The sequence below is a fragment of the Anomalospiza imberbis genome, chromosome 6 (genome assembly GCF_031753505.1).
Source record: "Anomalospiza imberbis isolate Cuckoo-Finch-1a 21T00152 chromosome 6, ASM3175350v1, whole genome shotgun sequence".
In the NCBI taxonomy this organism is placed as follows: domain Eukaryota; kingdom Metazoa; phylum Chordata; class Aves; order Passeriformes; family Viduidae; genus Anomalospiza; species Anomalospiza imberbis.
Window position 1 is genome coordinate 12,463,367 of NC_089686.1, and position 19,940 is coordinate 12,483,306.

Sequence of the window (19,940 nt, forward strand, 5' to 3'; positions counted from 1 at the left end):
GGAACTTTCCTGAGCGTTACATTCACTTCTAATGAAGGCAAAGCAGGGACTACAACAAATAAGCTCAAATGTGCAAGCAGAACTGATCAATTAAGCCGGGTACATCCTGCATGCTATCAAAATCAATGTACATCATGGCTGAAAAGTAGTATCTGCAAAGCAAAGCTCGAGTGGTACCCAAAATGTAAATCCTTGAGTTTGTTTGCTCTGGAAATGAAGAGACCAAAAATAAGATTATAAATATGGGGATCTTTGCTGCTCTGGCTGCTCGGCGCTGGAATGGCTCCTATGTCTGACAGATTATCTCCGCGCCACTAAAAATGGTCGGAGCCCTCAGGCAGTTAATTCCTCACTTTCAGAGTTTTACTTCTGGGCAACACCGATCGCCACGGACAATAAGGCGGGCGGCCGAGAGGGGCGGGTGTGGGGCGGAGGTAAACAACCGCCGGCACATAATGAGCCGTGAATACAAAGGCACGGCAACCTGCTCGCTGGAGGGAAAAGCCCCAGCCCGAGCAGCGCTGCTGTGACCCACTGAGCCGTGGGAAAGGCTTCATCACACTGGTGACAGAGTGCAGGAAATATAATCACAGCCAGCGCCATGCTGGGCAAGGCGCCTCAGCCCACCTCGGCAATCCGATCACCCCGCACCACCTGCGCTTCCCTGGGCTCCCGTGGGTGGACAGTGGTGTCCTGCTCCTCTTTGTATTCCGACGGCATCCCTGCTGGTAATGGTGACCCTGTCTGGCAGTGGCAGCAGATGTGAGCAGAAGAGGCAACAGTCACCTGCCTCCAGGACCTGCTGTGGTCAGCCAGGCCTGGAAGGGGATTTCAGCCACGCCAAAAGGTGAACACGCTGAGATCGGCTGCTAGGAGGTCTAAAATGACACCCCCTTCCTGCTTGGTTCCCTTTCGCAGAGCACATCATGCCGTGCCCAGCCCCACCACGGAGCTGGCAAGGTGTCAGTGTTCTCTAGGCATCCCCTGCCCAGCACCCAGCCTGAAATATCAGCCCCTGCAAGGGTCACCAGTCCAAACTGTGGCCTGAGAAAAACAGAGTAGAAAACAGATCTGCCACCTCCAGAGGATTTTTTACTTTCATACAGGCAAGGAGAGACAAGCTGGGAGTGCTACTTTTCTATCAGAAGTGGAAGTGTGATTTCCTGGAGGGCTTTCCCTCACTCAATTCAGTGTGATGGTAAGGGTCTTTTGGAAAAACGTGAGTCTGGCTTAAATCCAAAACATCCTCTGAGTTCCCAGATCCCTGATGAACCAGCAGCATAAACACTTGATCTCCAGCCTTTGCTTTGGACTTAATTGTTTTGAAAGGCAGCTGCTATGAGGAACAGAAAGTGATCCTGGAGACCTGCAACAGCACCCTGGGGTCTGCAACATCTCTGCACCAGCATGAGCCCAAGGGGAAGTGCAGTTTTTGTTGTCCCTTCTTCCAATCCAGGAAATTTTTCCAAATTTCCCAAATTTTATTTCACTCCATTTCAAATACCACACAAGGCAAAGGTAAGGAGTAATGTGTCAAATCACAAGGAAATCCCATGTTTTGCATATCACCCCACCTCATGTAACACTTTTGCAGTTCTTCCTTGGAAAGACTGATAATGGATTTTGTGTAAGAAAGAAATTTGTGGAGTATTAATTTTTGTGCAGCATGTACTAAAACGGGTTGTTTTCACTTAAGCCACTGTTCCTTTAAGTTGTGCTGCTTGACACTATGAATTATTCAGATATCTCTATGATATACAGAAGTGGTGTCAGCATTTTAGGGCATGACTCTCCTCTCTTATCTACTATAAAATCCCAGTGGCTTCACTGAACTATAAAAGGCAAAATTAGGTCCTCAGCAGCATTGTTGTCTTGCAAGCAGAAAATACTCTTTAACACTGAGTGAAGGGTACCAACAGGCCTTGCTTATAGTAGAAAACCTGATATTTGTAACTCCCTGGTGCATCAATACATCTAAAAGGTCATTTATTCATTCGGGAATGAGAAATCAGAGTGTAATGAAGATGGGGGATAGTGTAACATTGCCTGTTTTCTCTATTGCAGAATTACTCAGGTTGCATCGACCTCATGCTGCTAATACCAGTGGGCTCATCTGCTCAAATAGCAAGGTGTCTGTGCTGTAGGCAGCAGTGCTGAGCCTGAGCACAGAGCTGTGCCAGGGAAAAGGAGGCTGTATGTGGAGTGGAGGAGCCCAGAATGGCCCAGGGGCTCTGCATCCCCCAGGACACAGACTGTTCAGGGCAAACCTGTCAAGCTCAGAGGCTGGTTGGGCTACAAACACTTGCCATGAAACTGAACATGGGAACAGTGCTGATAATTTTTCTATCCTTGCATTGATTTTTTCTCCTGTTTTTAAACCAATAATGTCAAAGACAATTCAGTTGAAACTGTTATAAATTCATTGTCGAGCATGGAAGAGTATTCACTCTGCCTCCTCAAAACTGATGGGTTATTAGAGCTGTAAGAGAAACAAGGATAGAGGTCTCAAGAGAAAAAAAATGCATGTGATGTGAATATATCTTGGCAAAACCAGGGTTTAAATCACCAGTGGCTTAAATGATAGAGGTCTAAATTCCTGGAGTTTCCTGTGCCTTGTCAGTGGGTGGGTGCTGCACATTCAGGAAAGATGCAACTACAAACCAGAAAGTGCTTTTGTCTGGCAAAATAACCTCCTGCAAGTTCCTCAGCCTTCAGGAACCAAGTTCTGCCCCCATATATGCAGAGCCCCCCCAATGCTGTGAGCTCTGTGTGTAACTCAGGGCAGAATTTGTCCTCAGAGATACACCCTGAAGTCAGGGTAACTGAGAGGTGCAGTTTAGTGATACCAAGGCAGATGTAAATTTTTACCTTCCATTTCTCCCATCTCTTGTTGCAACACTTGTTGTAGGTATTTACAAAAGGGTTATTTACAAAAGGCAGACATATCAAGCATTTCTGGCCTTCTTCCCATGTTAGATAGGATGGTAAATATTTTTGGAAGGGATGTAAACCTTAATGCTGCTAGGAAGAAGCCAAGAGTTACCACATGGCAGAGAGGAGGAAACTCACCCTATGGGCAAGTTTTTCACAGTATTCTCATCAGCATCTGGTATTTGCCACTGGCAGAGACAATACAGGGGCAAGCACTTTGATCCAGTCTGCCTGTCTTTCTATTCCTGCTATTGATTGATTTCTTACCTATTCAGAATAAGTTCTGTCAAATTATTTTCCTGACACACACTTGGATCCAAAATCTCAGTGTCTCTCCTCTTTGTGTAGATGATGGTGGAGGATGTGACAGTTCCCCAGCACATGGCTTCAGCTCACAGGCATGTGGCAATCCTGATGAGTCAAATCTTGTAAGGAGAGTTAGGAGATTTTTCTTAATACTTAAAAAATTACTCTGATATTATACGTAGCCTTCTGACTGCACAATGAAGTTGGATCCCCACTATGCACTAAATTAGCAGTGAAACTTCTGCTCTAGTTGTTATGTATGTGTTTCAGACATGTCAATCACCTGCAGCTCCCAGGCAGGAGCAGCATTGACTACTCCTTCTTAGGATTTAGCTTCCAGTCCTTTCCCAACGTACAGATTATGGATGAGGGGAAAAGCCTCCATATTTAGAGTTGCACAAAATGGTTATAAACTTCCATGAAAATGAAGTGATAGCAAACACTGTGGGTGAGGGGATTTTTATGGGCTTTTTTCTATTTGGCTCAAACATACCATGTATGCCTACTCTGCAGCTGCCACTACAAGAGATCTGACTTGGTATTGCTCCATCAGCCCTGTAAGGCTGCCTGCACAGAACAGATCTGGACCCCACATGTGAATGTGCACCTCTTAGGTGACTGCAGGACACTTTGAAATGGACTGGAAAACAGCATTTAAGGCACATCTTGAGAACACACACCTCCCATGCTTTCCTTCGAGGAACAGCTCTTCATCTCTGCTGGTCTTCAGTTTGGATGCTACTCTTTGTAGCAATGTTTAAAGGCTACTGTTTATGCCTTTTGGAGGACCTGTTTTTCTGGTGAGGCAAAGAGTTTGCTGGTCACAACCATAATCCTTCTTGGAATATCCTTAAGTCCTTTAAACGAGTTAGTACATTGGAGAATTTTACTAGCAGTTTCAGGGCACAAAATAAAAAGGCTTTGTGGACATAAGATGAAATCCTCCAGTAAAACATACTATTTTCATAAGGAGAGAGAATGAACTGGATGGCCCAGTTATATTGCCAGAAGCCAGCATTTAGGAGTGCTTAATCTTCCAAGAGACTGTGTTTTCCCCATTGCTCAGCCAGATGGGCAAATGGAGGCACAAAAGCTTTTCACAGGATGGTTCAGCTGATCTGGGAAAAGAAGGAAGAATGACACAAAGACAGTTCTTCAGGTTGTTGCTACTTGGAAAAGTGTTCTGGCTGAACATACTGCTTAATCAGGCTGGAAGTAAGTTTCCTATCTTGATAGCAGAGTTTGGAGCATTGCTTAGTTTTCGTTACCACACAGCTTTGTCTCACAAAAGAGAGCTCCCATTGTTGCAATCTGGGTTCTGGATTGCAAAACATTAATCAAGAATTAGGCCTTGGTGCTGATTTATGGGAAAACACCAGTGCCACAGAGGATATATCCCATGTAAATGATTAATGGAGTATGTGTTCTTCGAGATAGGTCCTCGGCGCATAAAAACTGGATCATGCAAGCAGCAGTGTGTATTTGTCAGGCTGCCTCAGAAAACCAAGGTCCGGGAAAGTCTCACTGGGATTAATCCTGCCCCTCTGCCCACTCCCACACCCCAGAGTGGGCTTTGCAAGAGCCACCCTCTCCGGGGAAGGGAGGGAAGCGGCAGCATAGCTCTGAGCTGTGGTGGTGTCTTCTGTAATACTGACGTATCCCTGCAGAGGGAATGCTTTGGTAAGACTTCAATGAGGCTGTGTATCGCTGTGTTCTATCAGGGACCAAATTCATTTTTTGCATCACCTGCTGAGTTCAGGAGTTAACATCAAGAGCATTTTTACCCAGTAGGTTGCTGGTAGTTGTTTTGTTGGGATTTTTTCTACAATTCTTATTTTGTTATAATTCGCTTTAAAATTTCATCCCTGACTGAACAGGGTGGAAATGCCCATTTGATTCAATGCAAGGGATAGGCTTTGATGCTGTCTTACATGAGCATCAAAAGCTTAAGATAACATGCATATTAAAAGTGTTTTTCACTGGCAGCTTGCAGAAGGCCCCATGGCCAGATGTAACAAGAGGGAATCCATAGCATGTTGTTTATCAACTCCTTACACTTCATCTAAAATGCACAAGGAAATCACAATGCCTTCTGAACAACACTGGGAAATAGTGTTTTTTCCACTGAAACTAAAGCTATGAACCCATCAAAAATACCCCAACATTATGTGTTATTTGTGTTGATTAAAGTATGCTTTGCAACACTGGGTTTTGTTATTGAACATACCTGCGCACTGACCTAGTCCTTTCCCTCCAAGCTATCAAAGCATTTAAAAACTCATCTACACCCAGCTCTTGGTTCCACTGTGCCCACAGATCACCTAGGCCACAGACACTTTCTGATACCTCTTCTCTAGCACAGCTGCCTTGCCTTTCCAAAATGAAGGGGTTTTCTTCTACTGCACTGCAAGGTCCACCTTGAAGGGAAGATGAGGGAGCAGTCCAGGTGATGATGCATCATGTCCTCTTTATTCAGGTCACAGTCACTCAGACCATTTGCCATCTGGACACCTGGCAGCTTCAATGCCATCTCCTGAGCACACAGGCCTCTGGATGCCCAAGCTCAGCAAGTCACTATCCCTCAACAGCCACCTGGGCACCAGAATGGCAGCACTGACAGCGAACACCTTGTGGATGGCATCAGGGTGGATCTGTGATGTTGAAATTTCCAAAAGCACAGACATACCCACTGAGTACTGAAAGCAAGTCTTAATCATCACAGGGACTTCCTCTGTGGATATTAATAATCTCACTTCCTCTGAGGAGCCCCCCTGTCTGCTGAGCTCAGTTTCTACAGAAACATCAATAACGCTCAAACTTCGAAAGCTTTCACCTATGAAAGACAGCTTTTCTTGAGAAAGGGATGAAGCAAACATCAGGTGAGCCCAGCAATAAACTGCCCAGGCCAGGCACTACCATAGTGTAGCTTTACCTGTGTCTGTGACACAGCTGCCAGAGGCTTCTCTCTCTTTGCGACTTTGGTCAATGATAAACAATAGCTCTGCAATATCCCCCTGCTCTGCTCCTCCTTCCCCCGGCCACTGGCCAGGGACCTGCTAGTCAGATCAGCACTTGGGAGGGTTTGGGAGAAGCACTTTCCTCTTCCTGTGGGGAAGGATATGATTAAAACCTTGTAAATAAAAGGCTTGGCTCAAAAAAGGGCCTGGGTGCCTTCTGGACAGAATGCAGCCATGAGCAGTGGCTCAGGGTGGTGAGAAGCAGGAGGTGGGACACAGCGTGATGCCATGCCATGCTGGCCATGGCCTGTCTGCCCCAGACCCCAGGAGCAGTGACCTCTTGGCACAGACACCTGCTGGTTTCCATGTCCTAAGGGCTACCTGAGGTGGCAACCTCAGGAAAGCCTGACCAGCCACAGCCAGGACTGCAACTTCTGGAGAACTGCCACCAAGGTTGAACCCAGGTCAGAGCACAGCTCTGGTCCTGGGTGGTGCCTGTTTTACCTGCTCTTGAAAGGAGCAAGCAGGCCTCACCACTGGCTGTACAATGTGATTCCCTTCTCTCTAGGGAACTACCCTGACATGGGTCTGTGCTAGGGGAGAACTGTCCTCTTCACATCTTCAGATCTGTGCTGTGTGCTACCAAGAATCCACCTGCAAATCCCACGTGAAGTGAACCAGTGTCCGTGCCCTGTCCTAAGCTCCTCTTACCCTTTTGACAATAAATGAGGGGATGAGCTCCTCCAGAAGAAGGCAGGGTCTGCTATTTTGCTTTAGTAGGGAACAGGCAGTTGTCTAGTTTGCCAAGGGTATGTCTGGGCTCAGAAACCCAGCAGGGTAGACTTGTGCAGAAAAACAGGAAGAAACTGCAGCTTTACTGAGACTGAGAAAGATAACATCAAAAGGCAGAAGTTGCAATCCTCCATCCCTCTCTGTTCCGATGTTCCCTCCATGCACAGGCCATATGCTCTGCATCCCACGCTCTGGCATCGGATTTGATGTGTCTTTATAGCTAGAGGATGTCTTGACCAGCTTTCCAGTGCGGTCAGAAACCTGATGTTGCACTGGATTAACCCTGGAGTCAAACCATTTACTCAGGTTCCTAAGGAACACAAAGCTGGCAGTTCCCTGGGGCTTTTTAAGGATACTCATGCTGTGTCCTGGTGTACCTTTTGTTTTAACAGTGTGATCCTGGCCAAAAAGCAGCCCACAGAGAGATATCATAGCCCAAGGAAAAGTGCATTAGACTGAAACTCAGGGGATGTGATGCAAAGATATAGGAAATCTGCCACGTTGCCGAGAAAATTCACTGTATGAACTTTCCGTGCCCTTTACTTGGTTCTGTCCGGTGTGTGCATTAGTTGAGGCTGGAACCTCAGCCTCCTGACAGTAAGGACGACCAGAACCTGTGACGATTTTACCGAAGAATAAGCGTTATCTGCGACTTCAGGGCCGTTTCCTCCCGCACCACTGAGGTATAAAGGAACACGCCGTTCCCAGGAGCAGAGAGGTGGCAGGGATGCTGGAGCCAGCTCTTTCAGCCTCCCGAGGCAGGAGGGACCCGCGGACGAAGGCGGCCACCCCAGAGGGAGGGTGGGCAGGGGGGCAGAGAGCAGCAGGGAAGGAGCCCGGTGACAAAGCCCGTGGCCGGGGCGGCAGCAGCGGAGATGCTCCGGGAGATCCCGCTCCGATCCCAGCCCAAGGCGGCCGCCCGTGGCTCCGGCTCCCTCCCCGCGCCGGGGCAGAGCGGGACCGGGGCCATTTCGGCGCCGCTTCCCCGGGCCGCCCGGCAGGCGCGTTTTCCTGCCTGTCCAACCCCACCCTTTCCCGGGATGGTGCTCTCTCCGGTACCTTTTCTTTAACAAAACCCGAGGAAACCTCTATTAAAAAAAAAAAAAAAAAAAAAAAAAAAAAAAAAAAAAGAAAGAAAAAAAAAGGCAAAAAGCGGGGTGGAAGCCCCGGGGGGGCAGCGGAGAGCCAGCACGGCCGCGGCGGGCAGGGCATGGCAGGGCACGGCGGGGCGGGCGGAGGGCGGGGGGAGGGAGGGAGCGGCCCCGTCCCTTTGTACCTGCCGTTCGAAGGCGCCAGGCGGCCCCGCATTGGCTGCGGCGGCCGCGGCTCCCGTAACCCGAGCCGGCGGCGGGCGCGGCGCACCGGGCCCGGCCAGCGCCCAGCCCGGCAGCCAAGGGGCGGCTCAGCGCGGCTCGGCTCGGCTCGGCTCGGCTCCCTCCGCTCCGCCGCCAGCAGCCGACTCTCCTTCCCCGCCGCTCGGCTCGGCTGGGGCAGGGCCGCGCCGCCCTGCCCGGCAGGAGGTGGGACCAAGCCGCGGCGCTGCCGCCCCCCTCCTCCCTCGCTCTCTCGCTCCCTCCCTCCCGAGGGCTGAGCCATTCCGGGAAGGCGCCGGCTCCCCCGCCGCTCCTCGGCAGCGCCGCACCGGCATCGGCCGCCACCGCACCGGGCTCGGCCCCGCGTCGCCCCGGGGCTGCGGACGCGCACCGGCGGAGCGGGGCAGCGGCGGCGGGTGCGCGGTGCGCGGTCCCCGCGGCGGGCAGCGGCGGGCGGCGGGCGGGCGGGAGGACAAGTGGACGGAGCGCCTGGGAACGGGGGGGCGGCCGCCGCGTAGTTGTTTTGCCCGGGGTAAGTTGGCCGATCCCTGCGGAGGCTTCTCTTGGAGAGTGCAGCGCTTGGCACCCGGCTCCCTGTCGCCCCCAGCCTCCGGGGCAGTGGGGGCGCCTTTTTTTATTTCATTCCCCCCCTCCCCCTTTGGTTTGTGTTTTCATTTTATTATTATTATGGGGTCTATGGGGAAGCAGAATTTCCAGTCCGGCATTGCTCTTCTTTCTTGTCCAACGCTCAACGGAGAACTATAATATTTCTTCCCCGAGATGCTGCAGTGATTTTTAGTTCTAGGAAATCAGGCGAACAAAATCATCCGAATAACCCGAACCATTTGTTACCCTGTGAGAGCGAACGCAGCCTAGGCACAGATGATGGCAAAAAATTCCATGGAAGGGTCTAAAGAAGACCTGAGCAAAATTTCGGAAGAGGAGATGCTGAGATGGAGCAAGGAAGAGCTGGTGAAAAGACTGAGGAAAGTGGAGAATGAAAAGATGAACTTAATGGTGGAACACGGCAACTTGATGAAAGACGTGAACCGGCGGCTGCAGCTCCACCTGCACGAGATCCGCGGGCTGAAGGAGGTGAACCAGAAGTTGCAGGACGACAACCAGGAGCTGCGGGAGCTCTGCTGCTTCTTGGACGACGACCGGCAAAAAGGCAAGAAGCTGTCGAGGGAATGGCAGCGTTTCGGGAGGCACACGGCCAGCGTGATGTGGAAGGAGGTGGGCATGTACCAGCAGAAGCTGAAGGACCTGGAGGCGAGGCAGGAGACCCTCCTGCGGGAGAACGTGGAGCTGAAGGAGATGGTGCTGATGCTGGACGAGGAGCGGAGCGGGGCCGGCTCGCGGAGCTCCATCGACAGTCAGGCCAGCCTGACCAACCTCAACGGCGGCTCGGCCACCAGGGACGTGGGGGACGGGAGCAGCACCTCCAGCACGGGCAGTGCGGGCAGCCCCGACCACCATCACCACCACCTTCACCACCACAAGGCCGGCGACAGCAAGGCCGGGGCCATGCGGAGGTCTATGGATGACCTGTCCGCGCCCCTTCACCACCGGAGCATCCCGAACGGCCTCAATGGTGAGCCCCTGCCCTGCCCTGCCCCGCCCCGCCCCGCTGGCCCCGCGCCACCACCCCCGGCACGTCCGGTCCCCCTTGGCGCTGGGGTGAGGGACTCCGGGGAGGGGGGTCCTGGCCATTCCCAACCCTGTCCATCCTTGGTGACCTCTTTGGCAGAGCAGTCCCGGGAGCCGGGGAGGGGCATCTGTGTGTTATCAGTGTCATCGATGTCCTGGGCTGAGGGTTGGAGCCTCTTTTATCTCCAGCAGGGTTGGTGTTTGGTTTTGTTTGTTTGTTTGTTTGGGGTTTCTATTTCGACAAAAACAGCCCGAGTTTTCAGGGTCAAATAAACACTGATTGTGTTCCCACTCTTTCTCCTCTTTCTCTCCCCCTTTAAATATTTTGTTTATGTTTGGCTTGTTTGTGTGCTAGTTTGATAAGATTGATAAAAATGGGATGAGATTTTGGAAGCATTTGATGAAAGTTCAGGTTTGTCCCACAGAGCATCACCTGTTAGCTCCACAAGCTCTCAGGGCAGGCTGGCTGTGAAGTGCTCAGTAGTTTTGGAGAGGGGCAACTCGGCTTTCCCCTCTCTCCACTTCAGAAAGAGGAGAGAAGAGATTGTAGAGAAGAGATTGCTCTCGAAGGGACGCTGTACTCACGATTTTGTTCAGGCTAGTCATTGAAGTTAGAAACAAGCTCCACAACGAAATTGTGCCAAGCCTCCTTTGGCAGTTCATATTCAAGCAAAGTTTCTCCTGTTGTCTAATAGTGATCAGGCATTAACATAATATTGGAATATCTTTAAAATGGAGATTAAAAAAAATATTTTAAAACCAACAAGACCAAATACATGACTTTTAGAATGTGTGGTCAAGAGGATTCAGTAGGAATCAAACCAGGCAGCAATCTAAAAACTTCTTATTATAAGACTACTTTTAATGTTCTTAATCCTGTTTTCCCACCAGAGAGGGCTATTTTCTTTGTGGGGTGTCCTTTTTCCTTTTCCCACCTCTAAGCACCCAGAGGGGGATGGAGCCCCAGAGGCTGGTTCTGATTGATGTCAGCAATGGATGTTCTTACCAGATAACCATGCTTTCAGCTCCCAGAGCTTTTGGTGTTCTTTTTTTTTTATTTTCTTTTTTTTTTCTTCTTCTTTTTTTGGTGATTTGTGGCAAGTCTTTATGTCCCAAGACATACCCAAGAGACCTGAGGGCATGGAGGATTGATCATCTCGTTTCACAGGTGTTCATCCATGAATGTGCTGTTTGCAGTCCTGTTGCCTCACTGTGTGTCTCAACTCACGGCTGGAGATGTTCTGGCCACCTTGCCCAGTAGTCAGGGATTGTTGGTTTCAATCACGATAGTCAGGGACTGTTGGTTTCAAGGGTGATCCAGTCACCAGATGGTGCATGGTACAGCAAACATCTTTAAATTCTTGGTGTGGAATTTTTTAATCTCTCTCTCCTAGACCTGTGTAAATCAAAAGTATCTGGTTTGTAAATCTGCAGATAGCTTCTGCTCTTGACATGACTTGAGTTTATTTTCATGAGGCATTGCTCTCCACAGAGGCTTGAAGAGCACATGACAGGTATTGAATGTGCTGTTGCTGTTATGGAAGAGAAGGGCTTCACAGTTCTGGTTTGTGAACCTTAGACCGTGTCCCTTTTAGGTATTGGTAGCTGAATGGGACAAAGCTAGTTGAATTCATCTGTTAACTCAGGGCTCTCGAGTATACAAAACATGACCAATACCTTAGAGCTGTCCCTTCAATCCGGGGTGAAGACACAGTGGGATTCAAAGTCGCCCCTGTCAGCACAAAGAGGGAAGCCTCTGCTTTCAGAGCTCGGTCCTCATCGCCCTCCTCAAGCGCTACGTGTGGGACTGCCCAGCAGCATCTTTTGGAGGGGACTGAGAGCCGAGTCTCATGTCCTCCCGTAGGGTAAGTAGGAAAGGGAGGTGACCATCTGCACACACGTGCTTCCATGCGTGCCTTTGCACACCCCTTCTCATTTCCTCTGTCGGAAGGATGGCTATGGGTTCGAGCATTTCAGACGTGACCTTTAGGTTTTAGTGACTTCTGGTTCTGGGGTGCCTGTGGAAGGTGGTCTCTGTGGGAAGAATTGAAGCTCTTTCCTGTGAACCAGTGCGGCTTCATTTCTGAGTGTGCAACGGAGATGATCAGCCCTTTTAAAGCTAATAATCCTTGTAAAGATGTAGACAAGCCTGATCTCTCCACTTAGGTAGTGAAGCTGTAAAATGACTTGAATAGTTGTCATTCTCAGATAGCATCGGTATTCAGCAAGGCCATTTCCCTGACTGTGCCTTTGGAAATGCCTCTCAATACATATGCAAATGCAGGGCTTATCAGGCCCCTTTTTTTGACTGACAGCAAGAAGTCTGGGAGGGGTGTTTGCCTGGGACCGAGCAACAATTCTGTTAAGGCTGTGACGGTGTAGAGGAGCAGGGCAGGAGCAGGTGAACATGAAAAACCACTCCAGTGAGTCCGGTGGGTGGTGGAGCTGTCACGGAGCAGCCCCACAGTGAGCATCCTGCCGTGTCTCCTGCTCCTGTCCCTGCTGCTGTCCCTGCCTTCCGTGTGTGCAGCTGAGATCTCAGCCTTTTTGTACTGGCTTCTTGGTGAGTTTTATTTTCCTCAGGAATAAAACAGAAGGAAGGCAGAGGAAAGAGAGTGTGTGGCCTTTCATTTTTTGGTTGTAAGCTTGAGTCTGGTTTGCTGTTGTCTCATGTCTTTACAGCGCTGGAGAACTAGCCGGAGGGTGAAACAGGGAGTGCCCGGCCCGCTCAGCTGATACTGAAATGAACAGCCCTGTGTGCTTTCCTAGGGAGAGGAGGTGGCTCAAAGGGATGCAGTGCAGAATTTAGCGTCTGTAGTAAGAACTCAGCAGAAGCTTTGGACAACTGGTGGCAGCAAGGTTGTTACTTCTGAGCTGCTTGCTAGAGTATTTTTGCTTATGGAAAAGCTGGAAAGCCCTGAAATTGGGAGCTGGAAAATGCAGATCTCTACTGCCTCTGCTAATGGTATCTATTGAGCTTCACTTGTTAAGTGCTTTTCTAAAGGAGTCAGGACACTTGCAGGAAGGTAGATTTTTAGTAGAATCTTAGTGTGCAAAGGTGGGTCAAATGTTTCTAGTTTTCTGGTCAGTGATCCTTGGAAGTGAGCTGTTGAACCAGGGCTTGATTTATTGGCCCCAGTGACCCACCCCAGTGTGAGGTGATGAACTCTAGATTTGTAAGGTGAATTCAGAATAAATGGTGTTAGTGTAAAAAACAACTCCAACCCAATTGGTGGTCCACCTTTTCTTCAGTTTTCTGAAGTCTATTTACTTCTGCAAGTTGTCTTTCAGAAGCTGATGATTAATTATTTGCTTATGGAAGATAAGATAATAATTATAACCTAGTGTGGAAATGGCTAATATTAGATGACATGTAATCCTTCTTGTTCTCAAAGTGAGAGGTATGGCCAATCTCTGTGTGCACAGGGACCTGGGCTGTGGGCACCTCCAAATTGTCTGATGGAAACTGGCCAGTTGCCTCTGTAATGATATGTCACAGTTCTAAACCTACCCAGATGTAGGACAGAAATTGAGGCACAGTCACTGTGTGTGCTTGTGAGTGCTTTGGCTTTCCTTAAAAAAGGGCACATTTAGTGATATTGATATTAACATGACCTGGGGGAAGAAAAAACCCTCAAGTTTATTCCCACAGGATATATCCCTGGACTGTGAGGTATGTGGGAACACTGGGAGGAGCGACTCAAAGTTCCCTGAGGCCAGGGCAAGGGCTTCCACCGGTTTTAGCCTTATCTAGATCTCACTGGGACAACTGTTCATCCATCTTCGAGCCTGGAGGTATACAGACTCAGCTAGTGATGTGCCTGGGACAAAATCCTGTGCATACAGGCAAAGCATTCAGGCTTTAGTTTTATTTCATACCCATCAACTGAAGTTGTCTTTAGAACTTCACCTTCCACTGAAACTGTTTGCTCTAGGTTCCCAAAATGGACTGGGTGGTTTCCAGTGTCTCTGACTTTATTCCAGTTGGGTGAAATGTTAATTTTGATGTTTTGTTTTTATAAATGATTGAAAACACCAACAATTAAAAAGTGGTCAGGGAGGCCCAGAAAAAAGCTGTGGGTACAGCAGAGAGCCTGTAGTAGCAGAGATATTAATCTGTGGCCTCTTGTTGCTGACTTCTCCAGTGAAAGAAGAGTGGTCTTTGGGTGGGGGGGTGGGAAAGATCTCTAGTTCTATTGATTCCCACTTGTAGATGTCCACATATTTACCTAGAGGGTACAATATATTGCAGTTAAAATGGTGGCAGAGAGAAATGGCTGTTCTCTGTGGGTTGGTATTGATTGGTAATGCAGCTACCCTGTGCTTACTTCTTTTATTTGCACACCCTTAAGGCCAAAATACTTTGGTTTATTAGTGTATTAATAATCAATACACTTATTATTTATGATGGCATATTTATGAGGCCTTTGAGATGAGAATATGTAGGGGCAGAAGCAAAATATGATGTTCATCCCATTTAATTTGAGATTATCTCCAGTAAAGGCTTTAACATCTGCATTCCCTTGGACATCCTTTATTGGCCACGTGGAGAAAGGCACTTTGGTGTGATGATTTATGTGAACTATACATCAAAGAGAGCAGAATTGTATGCTGGTTGTGCTCTTTCTCTCTGCTGATGAGGAGCAAGCCTAGTCAGCTCATTCATATGCAACCATCTAAAGGCAGATGAGATCAGCCCTGTTCCAGGTCTCCTGGTGACCATTCTCCACTTTTGCAATGCACCTGTCCTAGCTCTGGTAAAGAGAGGGAATTGCCTTTCTCAGCAGCATTCAGGTGTCATCCCCTTACAATCCCACACTGCATGGGCAGCCCAGGTCAGAAAATGTCCCGTTCTCTGTGCTGGGGACCTCTCAGAGCTCAGTGGCTCTTGCCAAGCTTAAGTGGTTACTTGACCAATTATTTTCTTTCTTATATCAAGAGCATTTTTCAGCCTATGGAAATGGCTTTAATGTTGTTTTTTTTTAATACCACTGTTTTAAATGTGTTGGTATTTTTGGTGCTGTAGGCTGTTACATACAGACTCCTTGTGATTAAGACAGGAAATCAGCTCTGGCGTGGTACACTAGATAGATGTAAGACCTCTGGAGAAACACCTGTTTCCATCTCTGCTGTAAGTTCAATGTGTTCTGCTAATTGGCTTATCAATGCTGAGGTCTCAGGTATGAAGGGTACAGCTTGAGTTTCTTGTAGCCAGTAGTCATTGGACACTCAATTAAAGACCTTGCATGGAGTGCTTCATTTGAGGCATCTTTGTCATTGTCCACTCCTGCCTTCTTGCTGGGGCACTGCATGTATGCCAGCCTCCTTGGCTCCCAAACTTCAGGGGAGCTGGTGTCCCTGAAAACAAGGCTCAGGATGCTTAAATTAAAATTGGGCCATATCTGGAAATATATTCTCCATGGTAATGTGTTCTAATTTTGTTTTCCTCTTGCGTATTATATAGAGATATCTTATTCTCAGCTGTCCTGTTGAAGGAAAAAAAAAACTTGTATTGATTAAAAGACTATTTTCTATGGGCCTTTGATGGAATTATCCACTTACTCTCGTTAAAAGCAATCAGAATAAGGGAAGTATGTGTTGGTTACATGTAAATGATTTGGTCCTCTGGAGACATTTCATCAAATAAAGTTGAGGATCAAATTAAATGGTGATCTAATGAAGTGGCAGGCATGGGGACCCAAAATGCAGCCCTGGCAGGTGTTACACCTGATGTATGTGTGGAGATGAGAGGCATGAATACCAACACTGACAGAAGCATTGCATCTGAAAGCTGAAGGGTTAATACTTTGTGGGGACAAGGGTGCCTGCATCCATGTGACCTTGGGGATGCTGGAGGCCTGCCCTGGGAGGCATTGGGCTTTTTATATGCCCCACAGCAAGGCTGTGGCCTTGCTTGCATCTCACACAGACATTTCCATAGCAAGGTCTACTGGCATTGTCCTTCCAGACTGCCTTTGCAGCATCCTTCTGTACTGGGGCTGCCCTTTGGAGATGCTCTGGAACAGAAAAATGAACAACGGCTGATGGTAGGTGAGATGGGGTGAGGTGCTTAAACTGGCAAAAACATCTGGTATACATCAGGTGTGGAGTGAGGCTAATAAGAAACATCTAAGCCCATTTAAAATTCAGCTAAAATGTTTGAACCCAGAAGGCTGATGTTCTTTCCACACTCACATGCAGGCCGTAATGCATCCCATTGCAAAACACACAACACTGCTTGCCTGGAGCAGGGAAGGTTTGAGGGCTGCACATCCAGTTTTCCTGTGAATTAGCTGCAACTGACTGAGTTTGCTTCTGCATTCAGTATTTTTAACCTGACTTTTTGTCTGCCAGCCAGAATTCATCCTGCCCTGTCGCCAAATGTCATCATCCCCTTGTGGTTAACTTGCTGCAATTCATGAAACACTTGGCTGCCATAAATAGTTATGTGCAGAGGTTCCTGTGCACGCGGAGCGGGCAGAGAGGCGCAGGCAGCGCTGCTAGGCACTCGCACATGAACATGTCCACCAAGAGAAAGTTGACCCACTTCTGCAAATAGATAACTCCTGGCAGAAAAAGTAACACTGTCTCAGAGAATCTATCTTCCCCTTGCCTACTGAATTGTGAAGCAAAAAGCAAGCCAGCTCCATCTTCTGAATTAGCAGTGATGTGAGCACAGTACTCCCCATTGAAACCAGGGTGCGTAAATCGGCCCTTGATCTGAGGAGGGCTTAAAATGGCCACAATTTGATCGTGATTTTTTTTTTTTCCAGTATAATGAAAGCTTTTGTTAGTGAAGGAGGTACATGGGGTTCAGGACTCAGCTGCTCTTAGGCATTAGGAAACATTTATCACCATGGCAATTGAAGGCTGCTGGGCAGGTTATTTTGAACACTTTTCTAGTGACTCATGTCTGGGTCAAGACCATTTATGCCAGGTTACTTTAGCCCCTGTACATACAGGTATACCTAGTCTTCCCTCCCTTAAATTGTTTCTTGCCTTGCTATTTTGCTTCTCTCAGGGAACTCAATGCTTGTTCTGACTTATGTCTCCAAGGTGGTGGTGCCAAGTGTTCACCTTGCTCAGAGCCTCTACTGTAAAGGGTCTTTGTGATCTAAAGTCCTTGTGAAGTAGGTTACAGGTTAGTTTTGTCTGGCTTTGAGACTTCACGGATCTTGCAGTGAGATTGAAGCAATCCTAAATCTGATGTGAGTTATCTCATTGTCTGCTTGGGCTCTGCTAAGGGCTTGTAGGATGGGATGCCTCCTGTTTGCCTGGGGTGGCTGTGGTGGGAGGGCTGTCTGCAGCAGAGGGAGCACCGTCGGTGAGCGTCAGGCTTATGGCATCAGGGCTTTGGCCAGCTGTACACTGCAGTCGCAGGGTGACACGCTAGCTGTCTTCTGTGGTTGTGTCAATGCCGGCTTGCTGGCAGAATTAGTTCAATCAAAGCTGGAGTGCTCTGAAAAGCCCTTCAGACTTTGCTCCATCCCCAAGCTCTGTGCAGTGACACTCAGGACTGCATGCTGCTGCCTTTCCCCCCATTTCATCCCAAACTCCTCTGCTGCTGGGGTTTCATTTATGTACAAGAAGCTCAGCTGCATTTGAATGTCTGTGCGAGATGAAAGATGAGGTGTGCGGAGCAAATGGATGGAGTAGGGCTCAGGCTGGGAAGCAAGAGGAGATACTTGGCTGCTCTTTCAAGCCATCTCCAGGACAGTCAGATCAAGCCATCTCCAGGGGTGCCTATGCCTGGGGGTTTGACAGCTGTGTCTGACCTGTCCCTGCATTCCCAGGACAATGAGAGTTCCCCCGGTGTGGTGCGGGGAAGGCTGCAGAGCAGCTGCCTCTCTGTCCTTGTGCTGTAGAAGATCCATGAAGACGAAAGGAGCAGGCAAAAGGCCTACTCAAAATAGAACAGCAAAACCAAACCATTGTTTTAGAAAAGGAGAAAAAAGACAGCATTTCCAGTCCCCAAAGTGTAATATTTCTATGGAAATAGCAGGAAGAGGCTTGCTGTCAGTCTCTGATCTAGTGGGACTGACTAGATTTTGTTTGTTCTTCCCCACATCTTCCATCATCTCTGGATCATCTGAAGACAGCTTGCTGTGCATCACAAATGCACGATTCCTGCTTTCTGACTTTTGATTAAGTGCTAAGCAGTCTCTGGAGGACTGGCATCTATCTTTCATCTGCAGTTTTTTACTTGCTAAGGTACATTTCTCTCACTCTATGACACTTATTGATAATGCCTTGTCCTTTAAATGCCACTTCTGTTACACTCTGCTCCTGGCTGTGACTTTGTATGAGGCCATGGACTGTTCAGTGCTGTGGTGCTTCTCAGTGGCCAGTGAAGTTACTGTGGGACACTGTTGGACTTGAATGAAATTGAGAGTTGGACTCTTTACACTGGCTTTGGTTAGTTTTTTTTTTTTTTTTTTTTTTCCCAAAGGAAATCCAGAGTGTCTTTAATCTCCAAGAAGGAAAGTAATCTGTCCTGTTTAGGCAATGTTCTGCTTGATTTTTGTGTTGCCAGAGGACTACTGCTGGTTATATACATGCAGGAATTTACCATTTCCATATTGATGTTTTCACTGTTTCCCCCCCATTTTTCTTTTTAATAGGATCTAATAGAATAGATTCCAGGACAATCTATGTAAAAGTCTACTGTTTTATGACAGAGTAACATCATCAGATGCTAACAGAGTGTCAGTAATTAAAAATAACTAATTTTGGTTGATGCTGAATCTTTTCCAGCTCATAACAAAGGTGTTAAGAAAATCTTATTTTAATGTACAATCTTAAAGGGCTATTGTGATACACAGTATTCTTTTGTCTTCTTGGTTTCCTTTTCTTATCTCCCTTACTGGGATTTGCAGTCTCATATTTATCTATTTCCCAGCAGCTGAATATAACTTTGATCTATGCTTTGGATCTACGGAGCTTTTAATCCTTTTCCACTGAGTTAAAAGCTTGTTTGCTGTTGAATGTGATACATAGTTACAGGTTATATGATCTTCAGCAGTGGTTCATTAGTTGCACAGGGATGGCACATTGTGAAAAACTGACAAAATGTTCCCTTGTTCATTTTCGTGATTGCAGCTGAAACCCAGCGTGGGATTGAGTCAATCATTCACTGCTGGTCAAACTGCTGATACAACTGTCCTTTGCTGTTACAAATACCTCAGCACTTGCTTGCTTTATTTCAGTTATTCATTCATTTCTCTGTGATACTTATTTTTGAGGCTACAAACCAGCTGAGTATTTCAGTCAGTGCAGCAGCCTTTCCATCTTTCACTTCTGCTAACATTTAGAGGGTTTTCCTTTTCCATCCTTTTAACACCTTTTAAAAATAGGAATCCATTTTTAAAGCCTATGTGTTTATTCCTCTTTGATGTCTTGAAGCATGATAATACATGCCTTGTTTGTGGAGATCTTCTCTTCTGGAGTGGCTGCAGCTTCCACCTCAGGAGCAATAGTGGTTTCTGCAGCTCTGTCTTCCAGGCCATGTGGATGTAGCTGCATGTGTGTGACTGTGTTCAACCATCTTCTGAAAGTTGTTCTTTGAGTTTTGGTGCCGCTGATTGCTTACTGGATTCTGAGCAATTTAGCTGAAAGTCTCTCCCATGCTTGTCTCCTGACCTCTTGTAACAAAATGCAGTCCTCTTTTTATGACATCAGTTAAGACTGTATTGTTTTAGATGTAAGCTTTAAAATAACAAAAGGATGGATGCTTCTGCAAGTTAGAGCACTGAACTGGGACTCAGATTTGGAGTGCTGTGTCATTGTTACATGGCCTTCTGGTGTAGTCTTTTAGCTAACTTATGTGATTTGTGGTTCTCCTTTTATACAACCAGGATAATATATTTCCTTTGTCTTCTCCAAGTTTATTGTGGTGCTCAACAGAATTAGACCCTTACCTCAAACGGGGCCTCTGACCATTGCTATGATACCAGTGATAACAAACAGGTTTTGAGTTATACTGAACTAGCAA

The 19,940-nt window shown here is 47.6% G+C and overlaps 2 protein-coding genes across 3 annotated transcripts in view; both read left to right on the forward strand.

Moving 5' to 3' along the window:
• SETD3 (SET domain containing 3, actin N3(tau)-histidine methyltransferase) overlaps positions 1 to 19,940 on the forward strand; it is a 611,377-nt gene that overhangs the window by 413,337 nt on the left and 178,100 nt on the right. The window lies entirely within an intron of this gene.
• CCDC85C (coiled-coil domain containing 85C) overlaps positions 8,746 to 19,940 on the forward strand; it is a 110,574-nt gene continuing 99,379 nt past the window's right edge. Inside the window, exons 1-2 of one of the 2 annotated variants that reach the window (XM_068192452.1) lie at positions 8,746 to 8,831; positions 9,008 to 9,893. In XM_068192452.1, coding sequence (XP_068048553.1) covers positions 9,182 to 9,893 — 712 coding nt within the window. In that variant the 5' untranslated portion in view covers positions 8,746 to 8,831; positions 9,008 to 9,181. Of the gene's footprint in view, positions 9,894 to 19,940 lie in introns of both variants that reach the window. The other variant, XM_068192451.1, reaches the window with a different exon arrangement.